This window comes from Bubalus bubalis, chromosome 20 (genome assembly GCF_019923935.1).
Source record: "Bubalus bubalis isolate 160015118507 breed Murrah chromosome 20, NDDB_SH_1, whole genome shotgun sequence".
Classification (NCBI taxonomy): domain Eukaryota; kingdom Metazoa; phylum Chordata; class Mammalia; order Artiodactyla; family Bovidae; genus Bubalus; species Bubalus bubalis.
Window position 1 is genome coordinate 57,759,804 of NC_059176.1, and position 22,738 is coordinate 57,782,541.

At 39.7% G+C, this 22,738-nt stretch overlaps 1 protein-coding gene across 1 annotated transcript in view; it reads left to right on the top strand.

Annotated features, from left to right (window-relative positions):
• MCTP2 (multiple C2 and transmembrane domain containing 2) overlaps positions 1 to 22,738 on the top strand; it is a gene marked incomplete in the record, with an annotated part of 246,278 nt that overhangs the window by 222,180 nt on the left and 1,360 nt on the right. The window contains 3 exon segments of the mRNA XM_045163827.1: positions 498 to 607; positions 13,509 to 13,618; positions 20,498 to 20,595. Coding sequence (XP_045019762.1) covers positions 498 to 607; positions 13,509 to 13,618; positions 20,498 to 20,595 — 318 coding nt within the window.

Here is a 22,738-nt window from a genome sequence, read left to right on the forward strand (position 1 = left end):
ACAATCTAACGTGGGAAAACGCATTTTAAGTGTTCTTTAATCAAAGTAAGGATAATATTCTTAGACAGCTGAATATCATCTGGATGTCCAACATACCCTATTGCTACCTGCTGGAAGCCTTTCTGAGGAACTAACAGAAGAGAGATAAGTAAGCTAACCTTGTGAAGACAGCAACTCAAGATCTGCCAGTGAAAGAAGTTACAGAATTCTCTGAGAGAAGCAGCAACTCTACAGGGAAATGAATTTCTTTTCTCTGTGGAGTTCCCTTCATCAGCTCATGATATTGAGATGGGGACATGCTTGCACACGACAAGTGGTCACATCTCATGAGTAGTCAGGAACTTGGGGGAGCTGATAAGTAAATTGTAAAAAATTTGAATTTATCTCCTGAAGTCACTCAGTTGCTAATAACCAGGTTACGATAATACTGGCATAATGATTTCTATAGCAGACCAATAAAAATGAAGTAACTGAGTTCAATCTTTTATGTTTCTTAGGAATCTGAGAAAAAGGGCTTAATTAAAAGAATCTACATGGTACAGGATATTGTCTCAACTGTTCAAAACATCTTGGAGGAATTAGCCTCTTTTGGAGAAAGAATTAAAAAGTAAGTTCTGCATTTGTATTATTGTGTTTGGAGTAAAACTGCCATGCTTTTGGACAAGCAAGGGGGAGGGTCTTGGGGAGGGTAGGATCAGAAAATACAAAAACAAACAAAAAACAGAAACAAGAGTCTTGGGCCTTTTAACTTTGGTTGGTTGGTTGGTTCTTCAGGTTTGCCAACTTCACAAGGGTGGACCACATGACCCAATTCATACTAGTTATCTGAGTGTAATTATTAATAGTACCTTTTTTATTCTCAAAATATTCTGGTTTGAGTGATAAACTATAGATTAAAACAGATTTAATTATCTAATGGAGTCTCAATTGAGAAAGCCTCTCTGTGATTCATGTTTTTATTTTTATTTTTTTGCTTACTTTGTTTTACACATTGTGAACTCTGTGTAACTTGGTCTTCATTGGATATCCATGGACAGAACAGGTTTTTCTTTAATTGAAAGTGATTGCTCCCCACTTTAAATGCAGTTGTATCAGCCACGTTGTTCTTTCTAAAGAGCAACTACTGTTCTGATTTTATTGGCCATTCTAGTTTCTTTACATAAAGGACATATTTTTTAGAAATTACATGGGTAAAGAAGAGATTAAAATTAGTGCTAAAAGCTAAGTTAAATTTTGTCCATGAAGATGTAGGGAAATCAATAAGCAGTGGTTAACATCAGGAAATATAAACAGCTAATGTGGAACTTTATGTGGTTACTGATTTTCTTCCTCAGTCACTTATTATAACAAATTGCCCTTGAACATCCATTTATTATTGGCATAGAAAACATGTTTCTTTTGCTTAAAAGGCAGGTTAAAAGTTATCTTTAAACAAGTTTAGTGAGTTTTTATTGAATTTACACGTTATTTTCATGAGCAATGTCGAGAAAATTTAAGTAGTAGGATTTTTGATCATGTATATTGATACATGTCTGCTTTATCTCTCTAGGTTTCATATAAATTGAAAAATGACTCCTGAATGTACCCTCAAGATTGCTTAGCAAAAATATAAGTGACAGTAAAAAATAGTGAAGTGATGAAGAGGGCACTATAATTTCTCATTCACTCATTCAACTATCAGTGTTTGAATCTCAGGCACTGACTTGGTTTAAGAATAAGAAGTGCATCCAAAATAACAATGACGATAGAAACCAACTAATGTCATGTGCCAGCCAGACACTGTTCTAAGTCTTTGATATGTAGCAACTTCTTTAAGGAGTTATTTAGAGAAATTGGATTAAATGATTCCAACAACCCTGCAGAGTAAGGATTGTTAGTATCTGCATTTTACAGATGAGGAAACTGAAGCACAGAATGATTAAACATGCAGCCCAGATCACACAGGGAATAAGCCATGGAGCTTGGATTTGAACCTGCCTGCCTCACTTTACACTATAGTGTCATTATCCTCTGGGTATCTGTTTTTGTGTGTGTGTGTGTGTGTGTGTTTGCCTTTATGTTTTGTTTTTCTATTGTGGTATAGCTGATTACAATAGTATATTAGTTTCAGATGTACAGAATAATAAGTTTTTATAGATTACATTCCATTTAAGGTAACTATAAAACATTAGGTATATTCCCTGTGTTGTACTTTGTATATCCCTGTAACATTTCTTTTAAACATGGTAGATTGTACCTTTTAATCCTCTCCCCATGTCTTGGTACTCCCCACTTTCTTCTCTATAGGAATATATTTTCCAATGAAGGGAAAGAACACTAATAAGACAGCTAAAATAACATTGATGCTAGATAGAGGCTAGGTGGGATGTGGAGATGGGTACTACATCCCTGGAAGGATGTAGGAGAGAGAGAGAGAGACAGAGGAAAGTTCTGAAGAAGCAACAACTTATCAGCATCTCTAAGGATGGGAAGAGCCAGCTGGGCATAGAGCTGATGAATGGGAGCTTCAGTGGCTGGGTGGCTTTGTGCAAAGGCTCAAAGCCCAAGACTGTGCTCGATGGAGGGAGGTGGAGGGGAAATAGCATGTCTGTGCCACTGGGGACGGATGTGGCAGTTCCTGGAGGTGAGGCAGGTCACACGGGCCTTGAGTGGATGCAGAAAGTCAATGAAAAAAAGTGAGCAAGGGATGTGCTGGCAGGAAAGAAGATAAGAGGATGTGGAGTGGGGGCAAGGCTGAGGACGGAAGGCCGTGTCCTTTGGTAAGACTGTCTCCGGGCTTGCATGTCTGTTAATAGACAAATGTGGCTGTTGTGCAGTTGATAATGGTCAAGGAAATGTGTCTGATGAGAAGAGGGCAGAGTGATTTAAGCAGCCCCTCAGCTCTGCAGTGCCTTTTGGCGGCGGCTGTGCCCAGCACAGCTGTGGTGGCCATGTCTCGAGACGTATTTTCAGCCATGAACAGAGCACTGTTCTGCCCAGCTGTGACACAGGAAGGCGCATGAGGCTCAACTCCTATTAATTCTTCAGCCATTCATTATTGCAGTGACCTTAAGGTTCCCGCTGGGCATTCAAGCACAACATCATGTGTAACTCTGTTGGAATTCCTTTGTAACTCAGTGCATAAGGACCAGGAAAACTTTTACCCAACTTTTGGCAACTAGAGAATAAATAAGCATGCTTAAACCTCTCAGAGCAGGCTTCCCTTGTTACTGGCAGAAAAGACCCTGATGATTCTGTATTCACTTGGAGCGAATGGTATTTTCTTTTCTCTGCATTCTCCAATTACCTTCTCATTGTATACAGATTTCAAATGTATGTATACATCAGGCTAATATTTGCTTAGCATGTGGCATTTGTATTATCCCAGGCAGCAAACAGGGTGGGTCAGAGAGGACTGTGTATTATTTGTCCTATTGCTGTGGAGTGTCGGCTACAGCACTAGTCTGCTTGAGCGGTTAGGGAAATCTCTCTGCAGAGAAGATAATGAGATTAAGGTAGACTTCGGAGAGGGGAGTCGTCCTTGCAGATGTTCTGGAGTAAGGCTTAGAAGGCACGTTTCTAGGAAGAACTTCTCTGACTCTGCAGTCATGCTGTGAAATATTGAAAGATGAGAAAGCAGGATAAGTGAAGTTTGGATGAAGGTGAGCACAGATGGAAGGACAAATTGACGTATCTTATTTTTAATCTAAAGTTACATGTTGAGGGACTTCCCTTGTAGCCTGTTGGCTAAGACTCTGCTTTCTCAATACAGGGGGCCTGGGTTCAATCCCTCATCTGGTAACTAGATCCCATGTGCTGCAACTAAGACTCAGCACAAGCCAAATGAATATTTAAAGTTACATGTTGAAAGGGACAGAGAATGAAGGCAGAATGACCAGGGGTGAGGGCAGAAAGCCAGTTGTGGGGAGAGAGTTCACAAACTGGGGCGAAAACCATGAAGGAAAGCATCCTGTGAGGTAAATCACAAAAGAATAGTCTGCAGGCTTTTATGACCCGTGTCTCTGTTTCTATGGATAGAAGAGTCAAAGGACTTCATTTTTTCTATGCCTAGGAAATGAAGAAGATAATGAATCTGTTGACACAAAGGTCGCCCAGTGTGGTACCCAGTTGGGGGAGGAACTCTAGAATGGAGTTGTTTCCACCTTACTGGATGTTGAGACAGTTATTTGTGGGTTTTGTCAAAGATATTCTTAGGATATGTTAGTGAACCTGAAGAGTTGAATGAATGAAGGGGATTCCTTGAATGTCTTCATTAACTGAAATGTTCAAGTCAGGCATTCCCTTAAGATTTAATGGAGAGCTCCCAAGTCAGGAAATCCATCAAAGTCCATGAAAATGTTTAACTGATTGTTTAATTTTGAGATACAAAGCTTTGACTTACCAGAGTTCTTCAACCTTGGATGTTCTTTGAAAGACCAGCACTGCAACATATTTCCATGGTAACTGGAGTGAAGACTCTAGTAAGGTTTTGAGGGTTAGTGCTACTATATACTACTCAGTTCAGTTCAGTTGCTCAGTCATGTCCGAGTCTTTGTGACCCCATGGACTGCAGCACGCCAGGCTTCCCTGTCCATCACCAACTCCCGGAGCTTGCTCAAACTCACGTCCATTGAGTCAGTGATGCCATCCGAGCATCTCATCCTCTGTCATCCCCTTCTTCTCCTGCCTTCAATCTTTCCCAGCATCAGGGTCTTTTGCAATGAGTCAGTTCTTCACAACAGGTGGCCAAAGTATTGGAGTTTCAGCTTCAGCATCAGTCCTTCCAATGAATATTCAGGACTGATTTCCTTTAGGATGGACTGGTTGGATCTCCTTGCAGGCCAAGGGATTCTCAAGAGTGTTCTCCAACACCACAGTTCAAAAGCATCAATTCTTCAGTGCTCAACTTTCTTTATAGACCAACTCGCACATCCATACATGACTACTGGAAAAACCATAGCCTCGACTAGGCAGAACTTTGTTGGCAGAGTAATACCTCTGCTTTTTAATATGCTGTCTAGGTTGGTCATAGCTTTTCTTCCAAGGAGCAAGCATCTTTTAATTTCATGGCTGCAATCACCATCTGCAGTGATTTTTAAAACCAAAAAAAAAAAAAGTTTCTCACTGTTTCCATTGTTTCCCCACCTATTTGCCATGAAGTAATGGGACCAGATGCCATGATCTTAGTTTTCTGAATGTTGAGTTTTGAGCCAACTTTCTCACTGTCCTGTTTCACTTTCATCAAGAGGCTCTTTAGTTCTTCGCTTTCTGTCATAAGGGTGGTGTCATCTGTGTATCTGAGGTTATTGATATTTCTCTTGGCAATCTTGATTCCAGCTTGTGCTTCATCCAGCCTAGCATTTCTCATGATATACTCTGCATATAAGTTAAATAAGCAGGGTGACAATATATAGCCTTGATGTACTCCTTTCCTTATTTGGAACCAGTCTGTTGTTCCATGTCCAGTTCTAACTGTTGCTTCTTGACCTTCATACAGATTTCTCAGGAGGCAGGTCAGGTGGTCTGGTATTCCCATCTCTTTAAGAATGTTCCACAGTTTGTTGTGATCCACACAGCCAAAGGCTTTGGTATAGTCAATATGCAGAAGTAGATGCTTTTCTGTGTTTCAAAGTTCTCCGAGCCAAGCTTCAACATGAACCATGAACTTCCAAATGTTCAAGCTAGATTTAGAAAAGGCAGTGGAACCAGAGATCAAATTGCCAACATATGTTGGATCATATAAAAAGCAAGAGAATTCCAGGAAAACATCTATTTCTGCTTTATTGACTATACCAAAGCCTTTGACTGTGTGGATCACAACAAACTATGTAGAGCTACTCAACACTGAAAAAGCTTAAGCTCATGGCATCTGGTCCTGTCACTTCATGACAAATAGGAGGAGAAAAGCTGGAAGCAGCAACAAATTTTATTTTCTGAGCTCTAAAATCTCTGCTGAGAGTGACTGCAGCCATGAAATTAAAAGATGCTTGCTCCTTGGATGGAAAGACGTCACTTTGCAGACAAAGATCCATATAGTCAAAGCTTTGGTTTTTCCAGTAGTCATGTATGGATGTGAGAATTGGACCATAAAGAAGGCTCAGCACTGAAGAACTGATGCTTTTGGAGTGTGGTGTTGGAGAAGACTCTTGACAGTCCCATGGACAGCAAGGAGATCAAACCAGTCAATTCTAAAGGAAATCAGTCCTGAATATTCATTGGAAGGACTGATGCTGAAGCTGAGGCTCCAATACTTTGACCACCTGATGCAAAGAGCTGAGTCCTTGGAAAAGACCCTGATGCTGGGAAAGATTGAAAGCAAAAGGAGAACGGAGTGGCAGAGAATGAGATGGTTAGACAGCATCACCGACTCAATGGACATGAATTTGAGCAAACTCTGGAAGATAAAACTTCCAGAGAATGTGTCCAAACTCCGTGAAAGACAGGGGAGCCTGGTGTACCGCGGTCCATGGGATCACAAAGAGTCAGACACGACTAAGCAACTGAACAGCAAAGCCAGTATATAATACCTTTGAATTAAGTCCTCAGTTTTATATGCAGGAATATTGAGTGGATTAAATGAGTAAAATGACCTTCTTATATTTTCTGAAATGTCTACTATACAAGCAGTGAGTGTAGGTTCTTTTTTACAATATTTATTTATGGCCGTGCTGGATCTTCAATGCTTTGTTCAGCCTTTCTCAAGTTGCAGTAAGCAGAGGCTACCCTCTGTTGTGGTACGCGGGGTTCTTGTTGTGGTGGCTTCTCTTGTTGTGAAGCACAGGTCCTAGGCGTGCAGGTTTCAGTAGTTGGGGCTCTCAGGCCCTAGAGCACAGGCTTAGTAACTGTGCAAGGGCTTAGTTGCTCCGTGGCATGTGGAATCTTCTCAGACCAGGAATTGAACCCATGTCCCCAGCATTGGCAGGGGGATTATCCACTGCACCACCAGGGCAGTCCAAGTGTAGGCTCTTGAAGCAGCTCTCTGGGTTCAGATCCCGGCTCTGTCACTTAGACTGGAAGTGATTTGTGGCCAACTACTACCTTTCCTGACTCAAGCTCTCATCTGTAGAATGGACATACCAGAAATTCCTATTCATAACATTTCTGGAAGAATTAGATGAATTAGTGCCTGTAATGTGTTTAAACTAGTGGATGGCCTGTAGTAACCACTTAAAATTTTTCACAATTGTGAATATTGGTAAAATTGCTTTGACTTTCTTTCTCTGTGTATTAAACTTTTTAAAACCTGTGAAATGTTTAACCATTTTACTACTAAAACTGTGGGTTGCTTAGGAAAAAAAAATACATGACTTCACTGACTAGGATGTTGGGAGGGCAAATCCAACATGGTGTGTGCAAATGTGTCTGGTACATAACTTCATTTTTAGCATCCAGCAGATAAAGACACATGACTCACCACATACTTACCCACGAGCAAATGATCATTGAGATCTTTATAAGGATTGCATTAATTGGGAAAAATTGACATCTTGATAAAATTTTTTTTTAATATATGAGTGTAATATAGTCCTTCATCTATTTCGGTTATCTTTAGTTTATCTCAATATTACTTTAAGAGTTTTATACATAAATATTTGACACATTTTTGTGAGATATAGTCTGAAGTACTTGATTTGTTTCAGTTATTTTAAATGGCCTCTTTTTTTCAGGTTTTATCTCCACCTGTTTGTTACAGGATAGAAAAGTGAAATTTGTTTTCCAACATTGACTTTGTATCTATCAACCTTGATAAACTTAGTTATCTTAATTTTCATATGAAGATTATTATTCTGGATGTTGTATTATATAAACATATTGTCTAGAAATATATTTTTCTTTCTTATTTTTCAGTCCTTATACATTTTACTTTGTTTTCTTGATTTATTGTCTTGGCTAGTAATGCCAATTGGAGAAGGCGATGGCACCCCACTCCAGTACTCTTTCCTGGAAAATCCCATGGGTGGAGGAGCCTGGTAGGCTGCAGTCCATGATGGGGTCACGGGGAATCAGACACGACTGAGCGACTTCACTTTCACTTTTCACTTTCATGCATTGGAGAAGGAAATGGCAACCCACTCCAGTGTTCTTGCCTGGAAAATCCCAGGGATGGGGGAGCCTGGTGGGCTGCCATCTATAGGGTCTCACAGAGTTGGACACGACTAAGTGACTTAGCAGCAGCAGCAGCAGCAGTAACGCCAATACAGTGTTGAACAGAAGTGGTATTAGTGAACATTCTTTTCTCATACTCCTGTCTTTTTCAGAGAGAAAGCTTTGAACATTTTCCCCTTAATGATGTTGTTTTCTGTAAAGATACTTTATCAGCTTCAGGAATTTACTGTTTATTCCTATTTTATCAATTGTAGGTTGAGTTTCGTCAAACTTTTGTCTATGTTCATTGAGATCATCTTATGGTTGTTTTGGTGTTCTTTTATTTTTGTTAATGTGTATTATTATTGTTGATTTTCAAATATTAAACCAATCTTACATTTCTGGAATGAAGCCAGCTTCATCATGCTATCCAGTCTCCTTATATATGCTGGGATTTTATTTACATTTTTTTTTACTTACGATTTTTGCAGCTTTAATCATCAGTGCGATTGGATATATAGTTCTTGGAAATTCCTTATAGCGTGAAGGTTATTCTAGACTCATACAATAAGTGGGCAGTATTCTCTCTCATTATCTGCAGTTTGTGTAAACCTTGTGTCATTACTTCCTTTAAGAGTTTATAGAATTTTCTGGTTAAGTCTCTGAGTCTGAAGTTTTCTTTCAGGAAAGATTTTAATCAAGTAGTCAGTTTCCGTGGTATATATAGGTCTGTTCCGCTATTCTATTTCTTCTCATATCCGTTTGTGTATCATTTTCTAAGAGTGTGTCCATTTAAAATTTTCTACTTTTTGACATAAAGTTGTTTGTATAAAAAAATCCTCTTATCGTCGATGACAGTGGACTCTAGCATTGTCCACTTCTTTAAGTTTAAAATTCTGTTTTCCCTTCTTGACAGTCATTTATCAACTATATTATTCTTTAGCAAGAACTGTCGTTACCTTTGTTAATCTCCCTGTTGCCTGTTTTCTTTTCCATTAATTACTACTCTTATCTTTATTACTTTCTTCCTTCTACTTTGTTTGAGATTAATTTACTCTTCTTATTTTAACTTTTTAAGATGGATTGCTAGATCATTTATTTTCAGTCTTTCTGTGTTCCTAACATAAGCATTTAAGGCGCCACACTTTCCTAGGTGCTTAGCTCTCTGCCAAACATTTTGGCACTGATATTCATTATTAATTCACATTTAGTAAAAACTTGCTTTCTAATTTGTTTTTATTTGTTCCTTCACATGAAGTATATTGCTTAATTTCAAAGTATATGAAGATTTTCTAGCTATCTTTTTGTTCCTTTTTTTTAAAATGTAAATTTATTTATTTTAATTGTGCTCCTGGTTTTTAACTGCGTTGTTTTATGGTCAGAAAATAGAGACCTAACAGTGAGCACCTTTTTGCCATTCCACAGTCTAATATTCACCATTACTTATAGCGTCTTACCAATCAGTTCAGGAACCCTCTTAATCTACGCTCTGTATCTCTTCTTTCTGACATCTGTCTTCCTACCCTTTGTGATGCCTTTTACGTCCTTTTTTGGGCTGTCTTGCACAACTCTGTTTTCTGTGGTATTTAAAATCCTGTTTAATTCATGCATGGAGGTTTTAACTTTAATCACTGTGTTTCTTTTTAAAGTTTTACTTGCTTTGTTTTCAAATCTTCTTGGTCATTTTTTACAATCTCGTCCTTGACCATTTTTAAGCCCTTGTTTCATGACTTTTAAAGTATTAAGCATTATTATTTAATGTGTTATGTTTGCTCTCAGTATTTGAGGTCTTCTGTTCAGGGTTTTGCTGTTACTTCTGATAGCTCTTACTCGTGATGCTGTGTATCCATTTATATTTTATTGTTTTAACTGTCTATGAGCTCATATTCCGTGTGTGTGTGTGTGTGTGTGTGTGTGGAGTATACCCAGATATATGGGTTGATAATGCATTTCCTTAGAGAAAATGACTGCTCTAGTCATTTTGGGGTGATTCAACCTGGAATCTCTTTTTTTAATTAAATTTTTGCTGAGGTTTTTTAAAGTATACTGGTAGCATAAACTTGGATGATAAATCCTGGTACCAGCATCATGACACAGAGAATTCTTTGCATCTATTTGTTATATGGTAGATTTGTTTTCCCTTCTTTTCATCCTTTTCCACTCTGTCTTTCTACTTGTCTCTCTCAATTCATCCTTACCCTGAATATGTAAGTTTTATGCAGTGTTCTTCTACTTGAATCTTCTTTTGTGGAAGCCCTAGGCTATATTTATCTTATGCCCCCCATGCAGTTAACAGATATAGAAGTTCAAAATTTTAATATCTGGTAGAAATTATTGGAGTGAAATTGACTTTGGAAGTTGGTAACCTCCAGAATTCTTATAATACATTATCTTTTACACTCTATTGTTTTCTTATTTTTAAGTCATATTAATATTTTTTCTTATTTTTAGTGGTAGCTTTCTCTTTTTTTTTTCTTCAAGGTACTAAAAGTATTTGTCTATGATTTTATTTAGATATTATTTGATACTGAGGCTATTTTCTTTTCAACTACTTGCAAACCATACTGCATCAGACATTATGTACCTTCTTTGCACCCTTGTGCAAAGATATTTGCAGGTTAAATTTCTTGCCCTGGCATAACAGGAGCAATTATGGATTCCATAACATTTTCACAAGTATTGTGAAGTTGCCTCCTAAGAAGTTCTTCTTGGAAGAGAATAGTCAGGAATGGACCTACATATATGCAGAAGTTTTGATGAACTTGGTAGTGTAAAATATATAATTTTTATCTTTAAAAACTATAAACAAGGTTTTTTAAAAGACAGGGGAACAAACTGAAAGTGTTTGCAATAAATATGACAAAGAATTGATTTCTTTAGTTTCCAAAGAGATTTTGTTTGAGGAAAATATCCAGCAACAAAGTTCCAGGGAAAACAGATAAGCAGTAACTTCTTTGTGTGTATATGTGTGTGTGTGGTTAAAATATGCAAGAAATAGAACTTTTTTTTTAAATAAACTTAAGGTAAAAATTTAATTTGAATACTAAGCTATCTTTCATGTGTTGCTACTGTTGCTGCTAAGTCACTTCAGTTGTGTCTGACTCTGTGCGACCCCATAGACGGCAGCCCACCAGGCTCCCCCGTCCCTGGGATTCTCCAGGCAAGAACACTGGAGTGGGTTGCCATTTCCTTCTCCAATGCATGAAAGTGAAAAGTGAAAGTGAAGTCGCTCAGTCACGTCCAACTCTTCGCCACCGCATGGACTGCAGCCTACCTGGCTCCTCCATCCATGGGATTTTCCAGGCAAGAGTACTGGAGTGGGGTGCCGTTGCCTTCTTCATCTTTCATGCGTTACCAGAGCTATTTTTTAAAATTTATTTTTAACTGGAGGATAATCGGTTTACAATGTTGTGTTGGTTTCTGCTCTACAACAACGTGTATCAGCCATAGGTACACTTATTTCCCCTCCCTCCCACCCCCAACCCCATCCCACCCCTCTAGGTCATCACAGAGCACTGGGGCTGAGCTCCCTGAGTTGTACAGCAACTTTCCACAGCTATGGGGGAAGTTTTACATATGTTTTACCATATGTAAAACAGCTATCTGTTTTACATATGGTAATGTACATGAAGAGCTAACCATTTTAAATGCCAGTTCCTATATAATTCTAGCAGAACTTTATGCTATGGGTATTATTATTATTCCCATTCTGTGGAGAAGAAATTATTGTTCAGATTGATTTGAAAGACTTTCCTGTGTTTCTCAGCTTTTCAGAGATAGAGCCTGAACTCAAATCCATGCCAGTTTGCTTGTAAATTTTTTTAAATACTTTCTTAAATAGTTGCCCCTGGTGAGGATATAAGCTGAATATCACTGATAATCAAAATGATCAACAGTCACATTAAAATGTGTTCAACTTGCTTATAATTTAAGGGCATGAAATAGCAAATACACACATACATACGTAGTATTGTATCTCCCCATAGGCAATCTTTAACAAGAGATTGAGGCGTGAGTTGAATTTCTCCTCTATTTTTCTATTTTTTTTTTTTTTGAGTATAGTTAATTTACAATGTTATGTGTGCATTTATATGTATTTTTTCAGATTATTTTCCATTATAAGTTAATATAACATACTGAGTACATTTCCCTGTGCTATATAGTAAGTCTTTATTGTTTACTTGTTTTATTTATAGTATTATGTTAATCCCAGAATCCTTACTTCAGCCTTGATTGCTCATCTGTAAGAGGGAGATAATCCTTACTTGAAAGAATTATTGTTAAGCATTACAATCTGTGTGTGTGTGTGTGTGTGTGTGTGTGTGTGTGTGTGTATATATGCTGCTGCTGCTAAGTCGCTTCAGTCGTGTCCGACTCTGTGCAACCCCATAGACGGCAGCCCACCAGGCTCCCCCGTCCCTGGGATTCTCCAGGCAAGAACACTGGAGTGGGTTGCCATTTCCTTCTCCAATGCATGAAAGTGAGAAATGAAAGTGTATATATTTATATATATCTTAGGACAGTGGCACCTACTAAGTGCCCGATAACTATTATAAGCTGCTCTGCCCAAATCCCCTGATATGCCCCCCCCCAAAAAAAGACAACAGAAATAAATCTTTCATCTCATTTATTCCTAGCACAAGGCAAGGCAAAGGGTCAATAGACAGACATGTTAAGTGAAGATGCCTGGAAGAATACTCTAGACACTCATGAGCTCTTATCAAGGCAGTGCATTTTATGACTACTTTCTAGGATTCTGGAGGGATTTCCACGTACATTCAGTCCCACATCTCATATTCTAGATCTCAAGTCAAAACAGGCAATAGATAGGACAGAAGGAGCCAGGGTCCCCGTGAAAATGATACGCGGCAACATTCCCTGCGTTATCCATGGGTTGGCGGTGTAATGGCTTATAGCCAGCAGCTCCGTAGCCCATTTTCAGGGCATCATTACCCTTCTGGAGTCAACGAGTCTGGAAATTCTAAATATAAGTTATTAGAAAAACACAAACGCTCTGTAATAATAGCCTCCCGTCTCTAAATATTTACTGGCAAGCATGTGTTAATTGAGAGAGAAATATTGACTTTGAGGTGACCTAACTCACCTTTCATTTTGAAGCTCTGCGTTCACAGAGCCACATGGCAATATTGCAGTGTTTAATCACTGTTGAGAGTCAGAGTTTTCTCTTAAGTACTGTCGGTTCCAGGAAGGCAGAGTCACCAAGATCCAGACGAGCTGGATGGCAATTGGTCTGTGACCTTCGCCTCCAAACTGCTTTCCAGTGTCCAGTCATTCTGGCAGACTTTTACATCTCAATTTTGAGAAGCAACTTCTCCAATAGGCCTTTTTTCATGTGTATAACTAAGAAATAAAAACATGGCAAAATGAATCGACTGCTTTTCTTTAACATCAGAAAAAATGACGTGTATGTGGTTTGTCTACAGCACATTTAACTGGACGGTCCCGTTCCTTTCATTCCTGGCCTGTTTGATGCTGGCAGCGGCCACCATCACGCTGTATTTCATCCCGCTCCGGTACATCATTTTAATCTGGGGTAAGTTTGGCACAGTCCTTTTGCTAGCAATCAATTCCAGGTAAGAACCAATTACTCATTTTTAAGTGCAGCTATAAACTTTAAATGTGCTTTTGTTGGCAATTAAACATGAGATTAAGAAAAGCATTTGGGGATCAAAAACTTCCAGGACCTCCCTGAAAAGGCCAGTGGCATGAACGGTCAGCATAGATACTTATAAGGCCTCTTGCATAATTGCAATCAAATAAAAATGTGATTGTGCATGCTATTTCCCTTTGGGCTTTCAGAGTCATAAATACTCCTGAATAATATACTGTTGTGGCCCAATAACTTTCAGGAAAAGCTGTTATTCAAACAGTGAGCAAACACCTGCATCTTGCCCTGTATGTTATATAAAAGTAGATCTAGCTACTCCTAGGCTGCTCCTGACATTTCATCTCCCCTGGAAGGAAAAAAAATAACTTAACCCAATACTTAAAACCAGAAGCAGTGAGGTGAAAGGGAGGGGCCCACAGTGGCTACCTAACCAGTGCCTGACAGGAAAGGGAAAGCTATTATTTACTAGGGGAAACGGTAAGCCTATATAGAGTCCACCTGCTTTTTAAAGAGTAGAAACAAAAATGGCACACTGGAAATAAATTTAGGACTTGACTTACTACTCAAGCTAACAATTGGAAAAATTACTAGCAGCTTTGTGAGTATTTGTGTCTGTTGCTGGGTGGCCACTGGGTTGATATAAGGAGAGTGCACTGCAGTTAATTAACTAAGCAATCACCCCTCTTCTGGAAGAATCTCTCACTTCTGGTTTTCCATGGCCTGGCTCCTGTGACCACTTCTCAGTTCTTAACCATAGTCATCTCTAGGGATCTGCAGGTGTCAAGAGGTTCAGGGAAGCTACAAATATGTATGTTGAGATGCATTCCTCTTTAAGCAAAAGCTGAAAGCCTGCAAATGCCAGGGTGAGGGGGAGCTATAAAATATTTCTAAAACCATTAGTTGTAGACCATTTCCAAAGAGAACCCACAAAGGTAGAATGCTGCTGATGAGAAAGGCCAAACCTGGACATGGAGAAATGGAAACAGTCATAGGAAAAATAGAATAACTCATAACATTTTAGAAACAGAGCATAATCCATTCATTCTCTGTTTTGTCCAGGAAGTGAAAATTCTATCACATAAAGTTTCTCTCCTTTGTAACAAGCCCAAGAAAAGGAAGAGAGTTTCTAACTTCCTCTTGAGGGGTCCATTTTAATACTAGGTGATGCTCACTGTTTGAGAAAGTTCTCATATCCATGCCTAGTTTTTGTTCCTCTGTTGTGTTTTTCACTTGTAGTACATTGATCCATATTTGACCCTTAGGAAAGAGAACATGGAGCTTTTCAGGGGCCCATTGATTAAGAAGGAATATGTGTTTTATAAGAAGCATTTTCCTGAATACTCATATACTGAATGTTATCTGTGTACACTGAATAATCTCATTCTTTCTTGCTTTTTTTGTACTGGTTTCTCAGTCTGTTTACTCTCCACATTTAAAACACAGATTTTGAAACTCTTTATGATCTGTCCCTAATGAGAATTTGATCCAAAATTACAGTCATTTGGCCAGTGTTTTCCTCATTTTTAAGATGATGTAAGACGACAGCATGGTCAGCTTGGTAAACACCACTGCCCATTATTTCTTCATCCTTCTGGTAGAGAATGCTTTCTTGCACCTCACCCTAGACAAAGAAGACTATACTGTATTTCTTCCTTAGATTGTACATTTTGGGATTCCAATCCCTCTTTCAATTTACTCCTAATCCCTTTGACCTCTAGTTTTATCCTCCAAGTTCTTGACAGCTTTCAATGTCAACTTTTTGCATCTACTTAATGAGACATTGTTCTATTTATTGTTCAGCTTGTGAATGAAATTATGAAATAGCATCAAGTTTATGATGCTCTCCTGGACTGAAAGTAATCCTTTGAGCTTTATATTGTCTCATTTGTTAGTTTTAGATTCTAGACAGAGGTTTATAGTTTATTGATGAGTTTACCATAGATAATGTAGTCAAAAGCCTTGACCATCACATTATCTCTTGCCTCTTCTCATTATCTAAAACCTGCTGTACTATCATGGAATATATTCTGCCATCCTGCTGCTGCTGCTAAGTTGCTTCAATCGTGTCCGACTCTGTGCAACCCCCTAGACAGCAGCCCACCAGGCTCCCCTGTCCCTAGGATTCTCCAGGCAAGAACAGTGGAGTGGGTTGCCATTGCCTTCTCCAATGCATGAAACTGAAAAGTGAAAGTGAAGTCGCTCAGTCATGTCCGACTCTTAGCGACCCCATGGACTGCAGCCCACCAGGCTCCTCCGTCCATGGGATTTTCCAGGCAAGAGTACTGGAGTGAGGTGCCATTGCCTTCTCCATTTGCTATCCTACTAGGACTTATTATTTTGCAAGACAAGTTAGTTATTAGCTAGCACAGACCCAGGGCTTTCCTTTGCACATCTCTTACATGATCATATTCTTGGCAGAGTAGCATGTAGAAGGAAACTTTATATGTCCTGAATTTCTGTTGTTCCCTTTAATCTTATTAAGGCTCAGAAGACTATTTCTTTATTTTTTTCAGGATGAAAATGAAAAAAAAAAAAGTTCATTGCCAAACTGTTTATAGTAGTAAATTAATTTAAAATAATCAAAAATGTTCAATAATAGAGAAATGATTTAAGCACATTATGGTAAATTTACCCAAGGTACACAGTAAAAATTATGTTTGAGGGGAAAATGATTATATGATGATATTAAATTATATTACATTATGATGTATTTTTATGATACATTTACCTTATGATTTTTGTTGTTTAGTCCATAAGTTATGTGTCTGACTCTTTTGCAACCCCATGGACTTTAAGCCTGCCTGGCTCCTCTGTCCATGGTATTTCCCAGGCAAGAATACTGGAATGGGTAACCATTTCCTTCTCTGGGGGATCTTCCCAACCCAGGGATCAAACTGGCGTCTCTTGGATTGGCGGACAGATTCTTTACCTCTGAGCCACCAAGGAAGACTCTATTATGATATTATATTATGTTGTTAATAAGGATATTTTGTATCCATGTATAGTGTGATCACAAATACATTGAATGTACCTATATTATATAACATACATGTTTGTATTTATTTTGACATTCATTGTGAGCAGCCCAGTTAATACAAGGCAAGACCTTTTTCTCTTTGAATACGATTCATGTTATAAATGCACAGCTGAAGGACTACAAAAAAAAAAAAAAAAAGACTTTCTTATTCTAAGTTACTTACTCATTTTCATTGAGTCCTAAAATTGGTAGATAAAAATCTTCGAAATTTTTGTTCACTGTTTTGAATCTTTTGGAACAAAATTATTTAACTCTATGTTCCTCTAGAGTTACATATATATTCCACTATATTTCCATATTCTTTACATCCAAATAACATTTTTATATAAATATTTCTTAAGTAGCACAATTATTTAACATAAGCCTATGAAAATAGCCTAATTTCATGATGACCACGTGGAATATTCCTTGATTCACCAACTTCACTGTAAGGTTTTAAAGGACAAGATCCTTTCTGTCCTTTTTACCATGTAATTCCTAGGGAAGCTACACAAAGGTAATAGATCTTTGGTGAGTACTTTGCAAATAGTTTATGAGTGGATAAGTCTGCAAGTTTAATACCTATGATTTCATAGATGGCATTTTTTTGAGCCTGCCACGTCTCTTGTTTGGGAGTATAATTTTTGAAAATTCAGTTAAAAGTGGTTTTAGAGGAATATCTAGAATTTTCTCTAGGAAACTAAATTTTCAGTACTGAATTTCAGTAATTTATTTGTTGTATGTATTTCTAGAAGGCAAGGCACCTTTGAGGATTAGATCCCACATAGGTTTTCTGTATCTTTTGGAAGGTTTCCCATATTCTTTCCATTCTGTTCTTCATCATAGATGCTCTAAATGTAGCTTTTCAGTTCTGATCTGAGCCACTTCTGGTTTTCTCAAGTAGATTTAGAACATCCCAAGCAGATTTTGAGCATCTTAAAAGAAACTATGACTTATTTAACTTTGTATCTCCATTTGATAACACAATATATCTTACATGTAAGACACTTAGAGCTTGACACAGGAGCAAGCAAGGACCCTCTGCCCACCTCACCCACCCCCACCGATATATTGCAGTCAGGGTTACATGCCAGCCACTCATACAACGTTGTATCTAACTCAGTTTCAAGTGGTTATTCCCTACTGACCACATGTGCAAAGCAGCCGTGTAGTTCTTCGTCTCTCGTTCTCTGTTTTGGGTTTTTTTTTTTTTTTTTTAAACTGGAGGGGTCTTTCCAATCTACTGATCTATTCTATCTATGATCATTAAATGATAAAGCCTTTCCCACATGTTAATCCCTTGGAATTTAAATTCCACTTTCTTTCTTTGTCTAAAAGCAAACAGAATAAAAATTCACAGCATGTATGCTCTATTTGTATTGTTTAGGTTAAAACATTTAAAGGTACCTGCTACTAGAGAAAGACACAACTTCCAAATTGGGTGTGTGATAACATGCTGCCAGTATAAATACTCTGCCATCACCACCGTCTTTATTTTCTTGGCTTATTGACATATACAGTAATGATGGTAGCCCTCTTCCTTGTGGTGAAATTCCAGATTTTAGAACGCTTTGTGATTCTTCTCTCAATGCATGGTACTATGTAAGGCAGGCCTCTATTATTCAACATTTAAAATAAGAAATCTAAGACACAGATTAAGTTGTCTGAAACCATGCAGCTAATCATACGTGGTGAAACCAGACTGGGGCCCGGCTATGCCTGTCCCCAAGCCCTTCTTACTTGCCCCGTTGCTCTTCAGAGATGACCATGCGATCTCTGCTGCCATGTTGGCACTCGCTTTCACACGGTAGATAATGCAGTAGAATCACTGACATTTGAGCCTGTGACTCCTTAAAAAGATAAGGTGTGGTTTTGTAGCATGCAGTCTGAATTCCTTATAATTTTCAGCCTAACAAAGTTTTTCAAACAGAGACTGTCGGAGTGCTTTGTGGACTTCCTTCTGCCCTTATTGGTGCATTTGAGCTATCTGGGCAGGTTTATAATCTTCTCAGTGACTAAGAATGCAGTGTTTTGATCAGCAGTGATATTATCCCTGCCTGGCTGTTCATTGTAAAGACTCCAGATGCTCACACTATATATAATTAACAATAGAAGATATATCTCTTCTCAATACGTCTTTGTCTCCCTTCGTCATTTTGCCTTGTCTGTTTTCTTTTGCCAAGAAGCCCGTGCTACAATTAAATATCTTTAGAATAACACAGTGGAGAGCATTTTAAAGGAACACTGGGGGAAATTTTAGCTAGAAACATGGAGCTGGCTGTGGGGGCAGAGAAAAAAGGAAGGCACAGCGAGGCTTTGACTTGAGAAAAAGGGGGTTATTCACAGGAAGTCTTCCCTGGCCCAGGCAACAAGCCACCCTTGACTTAGGAACATGTCTGGCTTCCATTTGCCACGTGGATGTAAATCTGACCCTCTTAAAGAAACCACCAGGACTTCGGCATTGTGTCAGGAATAATGGCACGCAGAAAGTCCAGTTCTTAGACGAAAGCAAAGTAATATTTAATGAAAGAAGAGAAATGTCAAGCCTTTCCTATGTTGTGGACTGTTGAATAGATAAATCTTACCTTGACTTTGGCATAGGCACCAGTGGGAGAACACACAGGAGCACTCAGCATTGTGGGGGTTGATGAGGACTTTAGTTATGGTCCTTGATAAGCAAGCACTCTGTAGCCAGACTTCAGGAGGCCACCTTGTCTTTCTGCTTCTAAAACACAGCACAAAATGCAGTTGACACTTGGTGAAAAGATCACAATATGTGAGCTATATAGGCACACCCCTGCTCCTTGAAAGAGCTCCGAGGAGCAGAGTAGGAGACCAAGCTGGTGGAGAGGTGCCTCCCTCTATGGAGGGAACTCTGGGCAGAGCTTGTCCTGGACGCGCCCAGGTGCCCCCCACCAAGGACAGCTTAAACATTTCAGTTCAGTCGCTCAGTTGTCTCCGACTCTTTGCGACCCCATGGACTGCAGCATGCCAGGCCTCCCTGTGTCCATCACCAACTCCCAGAGTTTACCCAAACTCATGTCCATTGAGTCAGTGATTTAAACGTCTCATCCCCTTCTAAGTACCGTTGTCCTGAATCAGCATGACTCCATGGCCTAGCCAAACCCACACGCCAGCGCTGTGGTCCATAAATTAAGCTAGCAACCAGAGTAAGATAATTTTCCAATAATAACTTTTCACAGTTTTCTGCAGCATCAAAGTACAACCAACATGTCAAGTTCTGTTCTGCAGCGAGAGAAGGAAAACCTGTGAAAATGAGTTGGAAGGGGGGAGATAGATTTCTTGCGGGTTCTTTTTAACAACAACAAAAAAAACAACTCCCACCCTCCAGCTCCCACTGCTGCCTTTGGTCCTCAGCTCCCAAGCAGAGACTTGTTTGGGCTAATGAAGGCCTTTTCCCATGTGAGACATTCGTTTTCCTAGGCGAGGAGGCTGTTAATCAGCGTTGTCCAAAAAAACCAATGAGCTCCACAGTTTTAGTGTGTGTTTCTGCCGCCCTGCTGCTGGGACTGTAATGGGATTTTCACAGCTGAAGAAGGCACAGCCCCTCTCCAACGATCCCCCCCTTCCCCCTCCAAGAAAAGACATTTCTGGATGATTCCACATGACAGCAACGGGTGCATGACTTGAGATCCAGTGATTATTTTCACACTAATTTTTACTTGTGAATGCTTCTCCTCCCCCAGTTGGGTGAGTTTTTAAAGATGGGTAGACAAATGGAGAGAGATCAACAGACAAAAAGATCTCCTGATATGTCTATTTTCCAGGCATAAACAAATTCACTAAGAAGCTTCGAAACCCCTATGCCATCGACAATAACGAGCTTCTGGACTTCCTCTCCAGGGTACCATCTGATGTTCAAAAGGTAAGTAATGGACAGCCACCACCAACCGGGGCCCCAACCCCAAAGTCTGGCCTGCCCACCCCACCCCTGAGCCAGAGAGTAGGGGGCTGTGCTTGTGAGTCACTGAGATAACGAATCAGAAAAGCCTTCAAGAGGCCTGGCTGGCAGAGAGGTGGCCAGCAAAACCTTTGTCCAAAGCATGAGATGATGGGGGAAAATTATCCTGAAAAAGGGCTACTTAAGAATGATCTGGAACTCACACTGCGAGGCTGCAGTGCGGGGAGGTTTGTCCTTTTTCTGACTGTTTGCCTCCTCAAAGAGGGCCAGATGGGCTCAGCAAGCGGGAACACAGGAAACCCAGAGCCGGGGGGAGGCTTGCCCATTTTCCTCCTCTTCCGGATGGCAGGCATTCTCCAGGAAGTAGGGGACAAGAGGATTATTCTTTTGATCCTTGTTTGCCCCGATTATCTCTCCCGGGCCTCCCCCCCTCCCCTCCTGTCTGAAGACTTAAGAGATGCTGAGGACAGAGCTCCCACTTACTCCAGTACACATAAAGGCAGAGACGGCGTGCGATAATTTGAGATTAATCAGAAGCATTACTCACGGGTAATGGTCCCTTAGTCCAGCAGTGTCCCGTTTCTGTAGATATGTAGAGATTAAGCAAGACAACAGCACCAGAAAGTCTGTAGAGCAGCCTCATTCAGGCATCAGGCTGGTGTTAATCCAGAGGAGAGGAGGGCAGGCACAGGTAAAGATCTCTGTAGTGGAGAACAGAGGTCATAGAATAGGTAGTTGGGGAGATAGTGGCATGAAATACCATCAGGACGATCAAAGAGGCGATCTGTTATTATGTGAGAGAATCAAACATCAATTCCATCCTCAGGCTGCAGTACCGTAATTCATTTCCCAGCACCTCTAGGTGGAATGCAGAGATGTAGGGTTGACAGGCCTTGGAGAGTTTCTTTCCCCTTCCTAAGTTCTAGACATTAAAATAGACTCTGTGTTGCTTTTTTTTTTTTTCCCTTTAACCTTCATTTAATGATATAATTATCTATTAAAATATATTAATATGAATGACTGGTTAACATTGCATTACAGGATTGTGAAATAGGAATTGGCCCCTGCTTGTTGTGCCTTGAAGATTGACGGGCATATCATCCCCTGGGGGACCTTCACAAAACAGCTCTAAGGAAAGCATGCCTTTTTCACGTATCTGCTTTCCACCAAGTGTAGCTCAGCTTATGTGATGGGGTAGGATGTCCTTGGGGAATTTGGCACAAATACTCAAAATAGTGAGCACATGTGGTCTGGGATACAATACTTTACACAAAGCCATTCCACAGTCAGCCTATCCGAGCCCGCACACCAAAGCGATGTGATTGCAACGTAGCATCACGTGAGTCACAACGTGTGTTTGTGCCTGCATCCCTGAAGAAAGGAAATTCCCAGCAAGCCCCCTCTAAGGACTGTCTATGCACAGTTTGGGGACCAGCCCTCAGCAAGGTCATCCAGTTGGCGCTGGCATGAAGACTGAGGATGCAACAAAAGAGCATTCGAGGGAAATGCCCAGGAAGCTAGTGAGATCTGCGTGTATCTCCAAGAACACTTGCTATTAACACAATAGGCAGTTTGCCACTGGGGACTCCCCACGTGCTCATGTTTGTCGCAGATGTTTTAGCCATTATACTGTAAATGAAATCCATTTTTAGGAGAAATCTTTATTAGTCTGGGGCTGGTATCCATTTCAACATTCTTTCCCTCTCTGGCAAAAGAAATGGATATAATTGGCAGAAGTTTTTTCTCCCCAAGATTTTAGATACTTTTAAATGAATAATTCGTAGTAAGTTGCTGTATCATATACTAAGATAAACATTCCCAAGGGGCCGTTATCAACCCCTTTCCTGGTTGAACAAGGGCACACAGAGAACTGAAGTCTAGCAGTGCCCTGAGAGCAGGTAGAAACCCATGCATCTCATTAGAAAAATCTGCTTTTAATATTTTGGTTTCAAGAAATGATGCATGACTCTTCAAATCCTTCCTGCAATTAATCCCTCCATGTTCCTGTGTTTAGAAAATGATTCATTACCTTTGAACCTTCCTTCCTTTGCCGTGCGGTGTCCTCGGGGAGCCATTAACACGCTGTGGTGAGCTAGGGTTACCTACC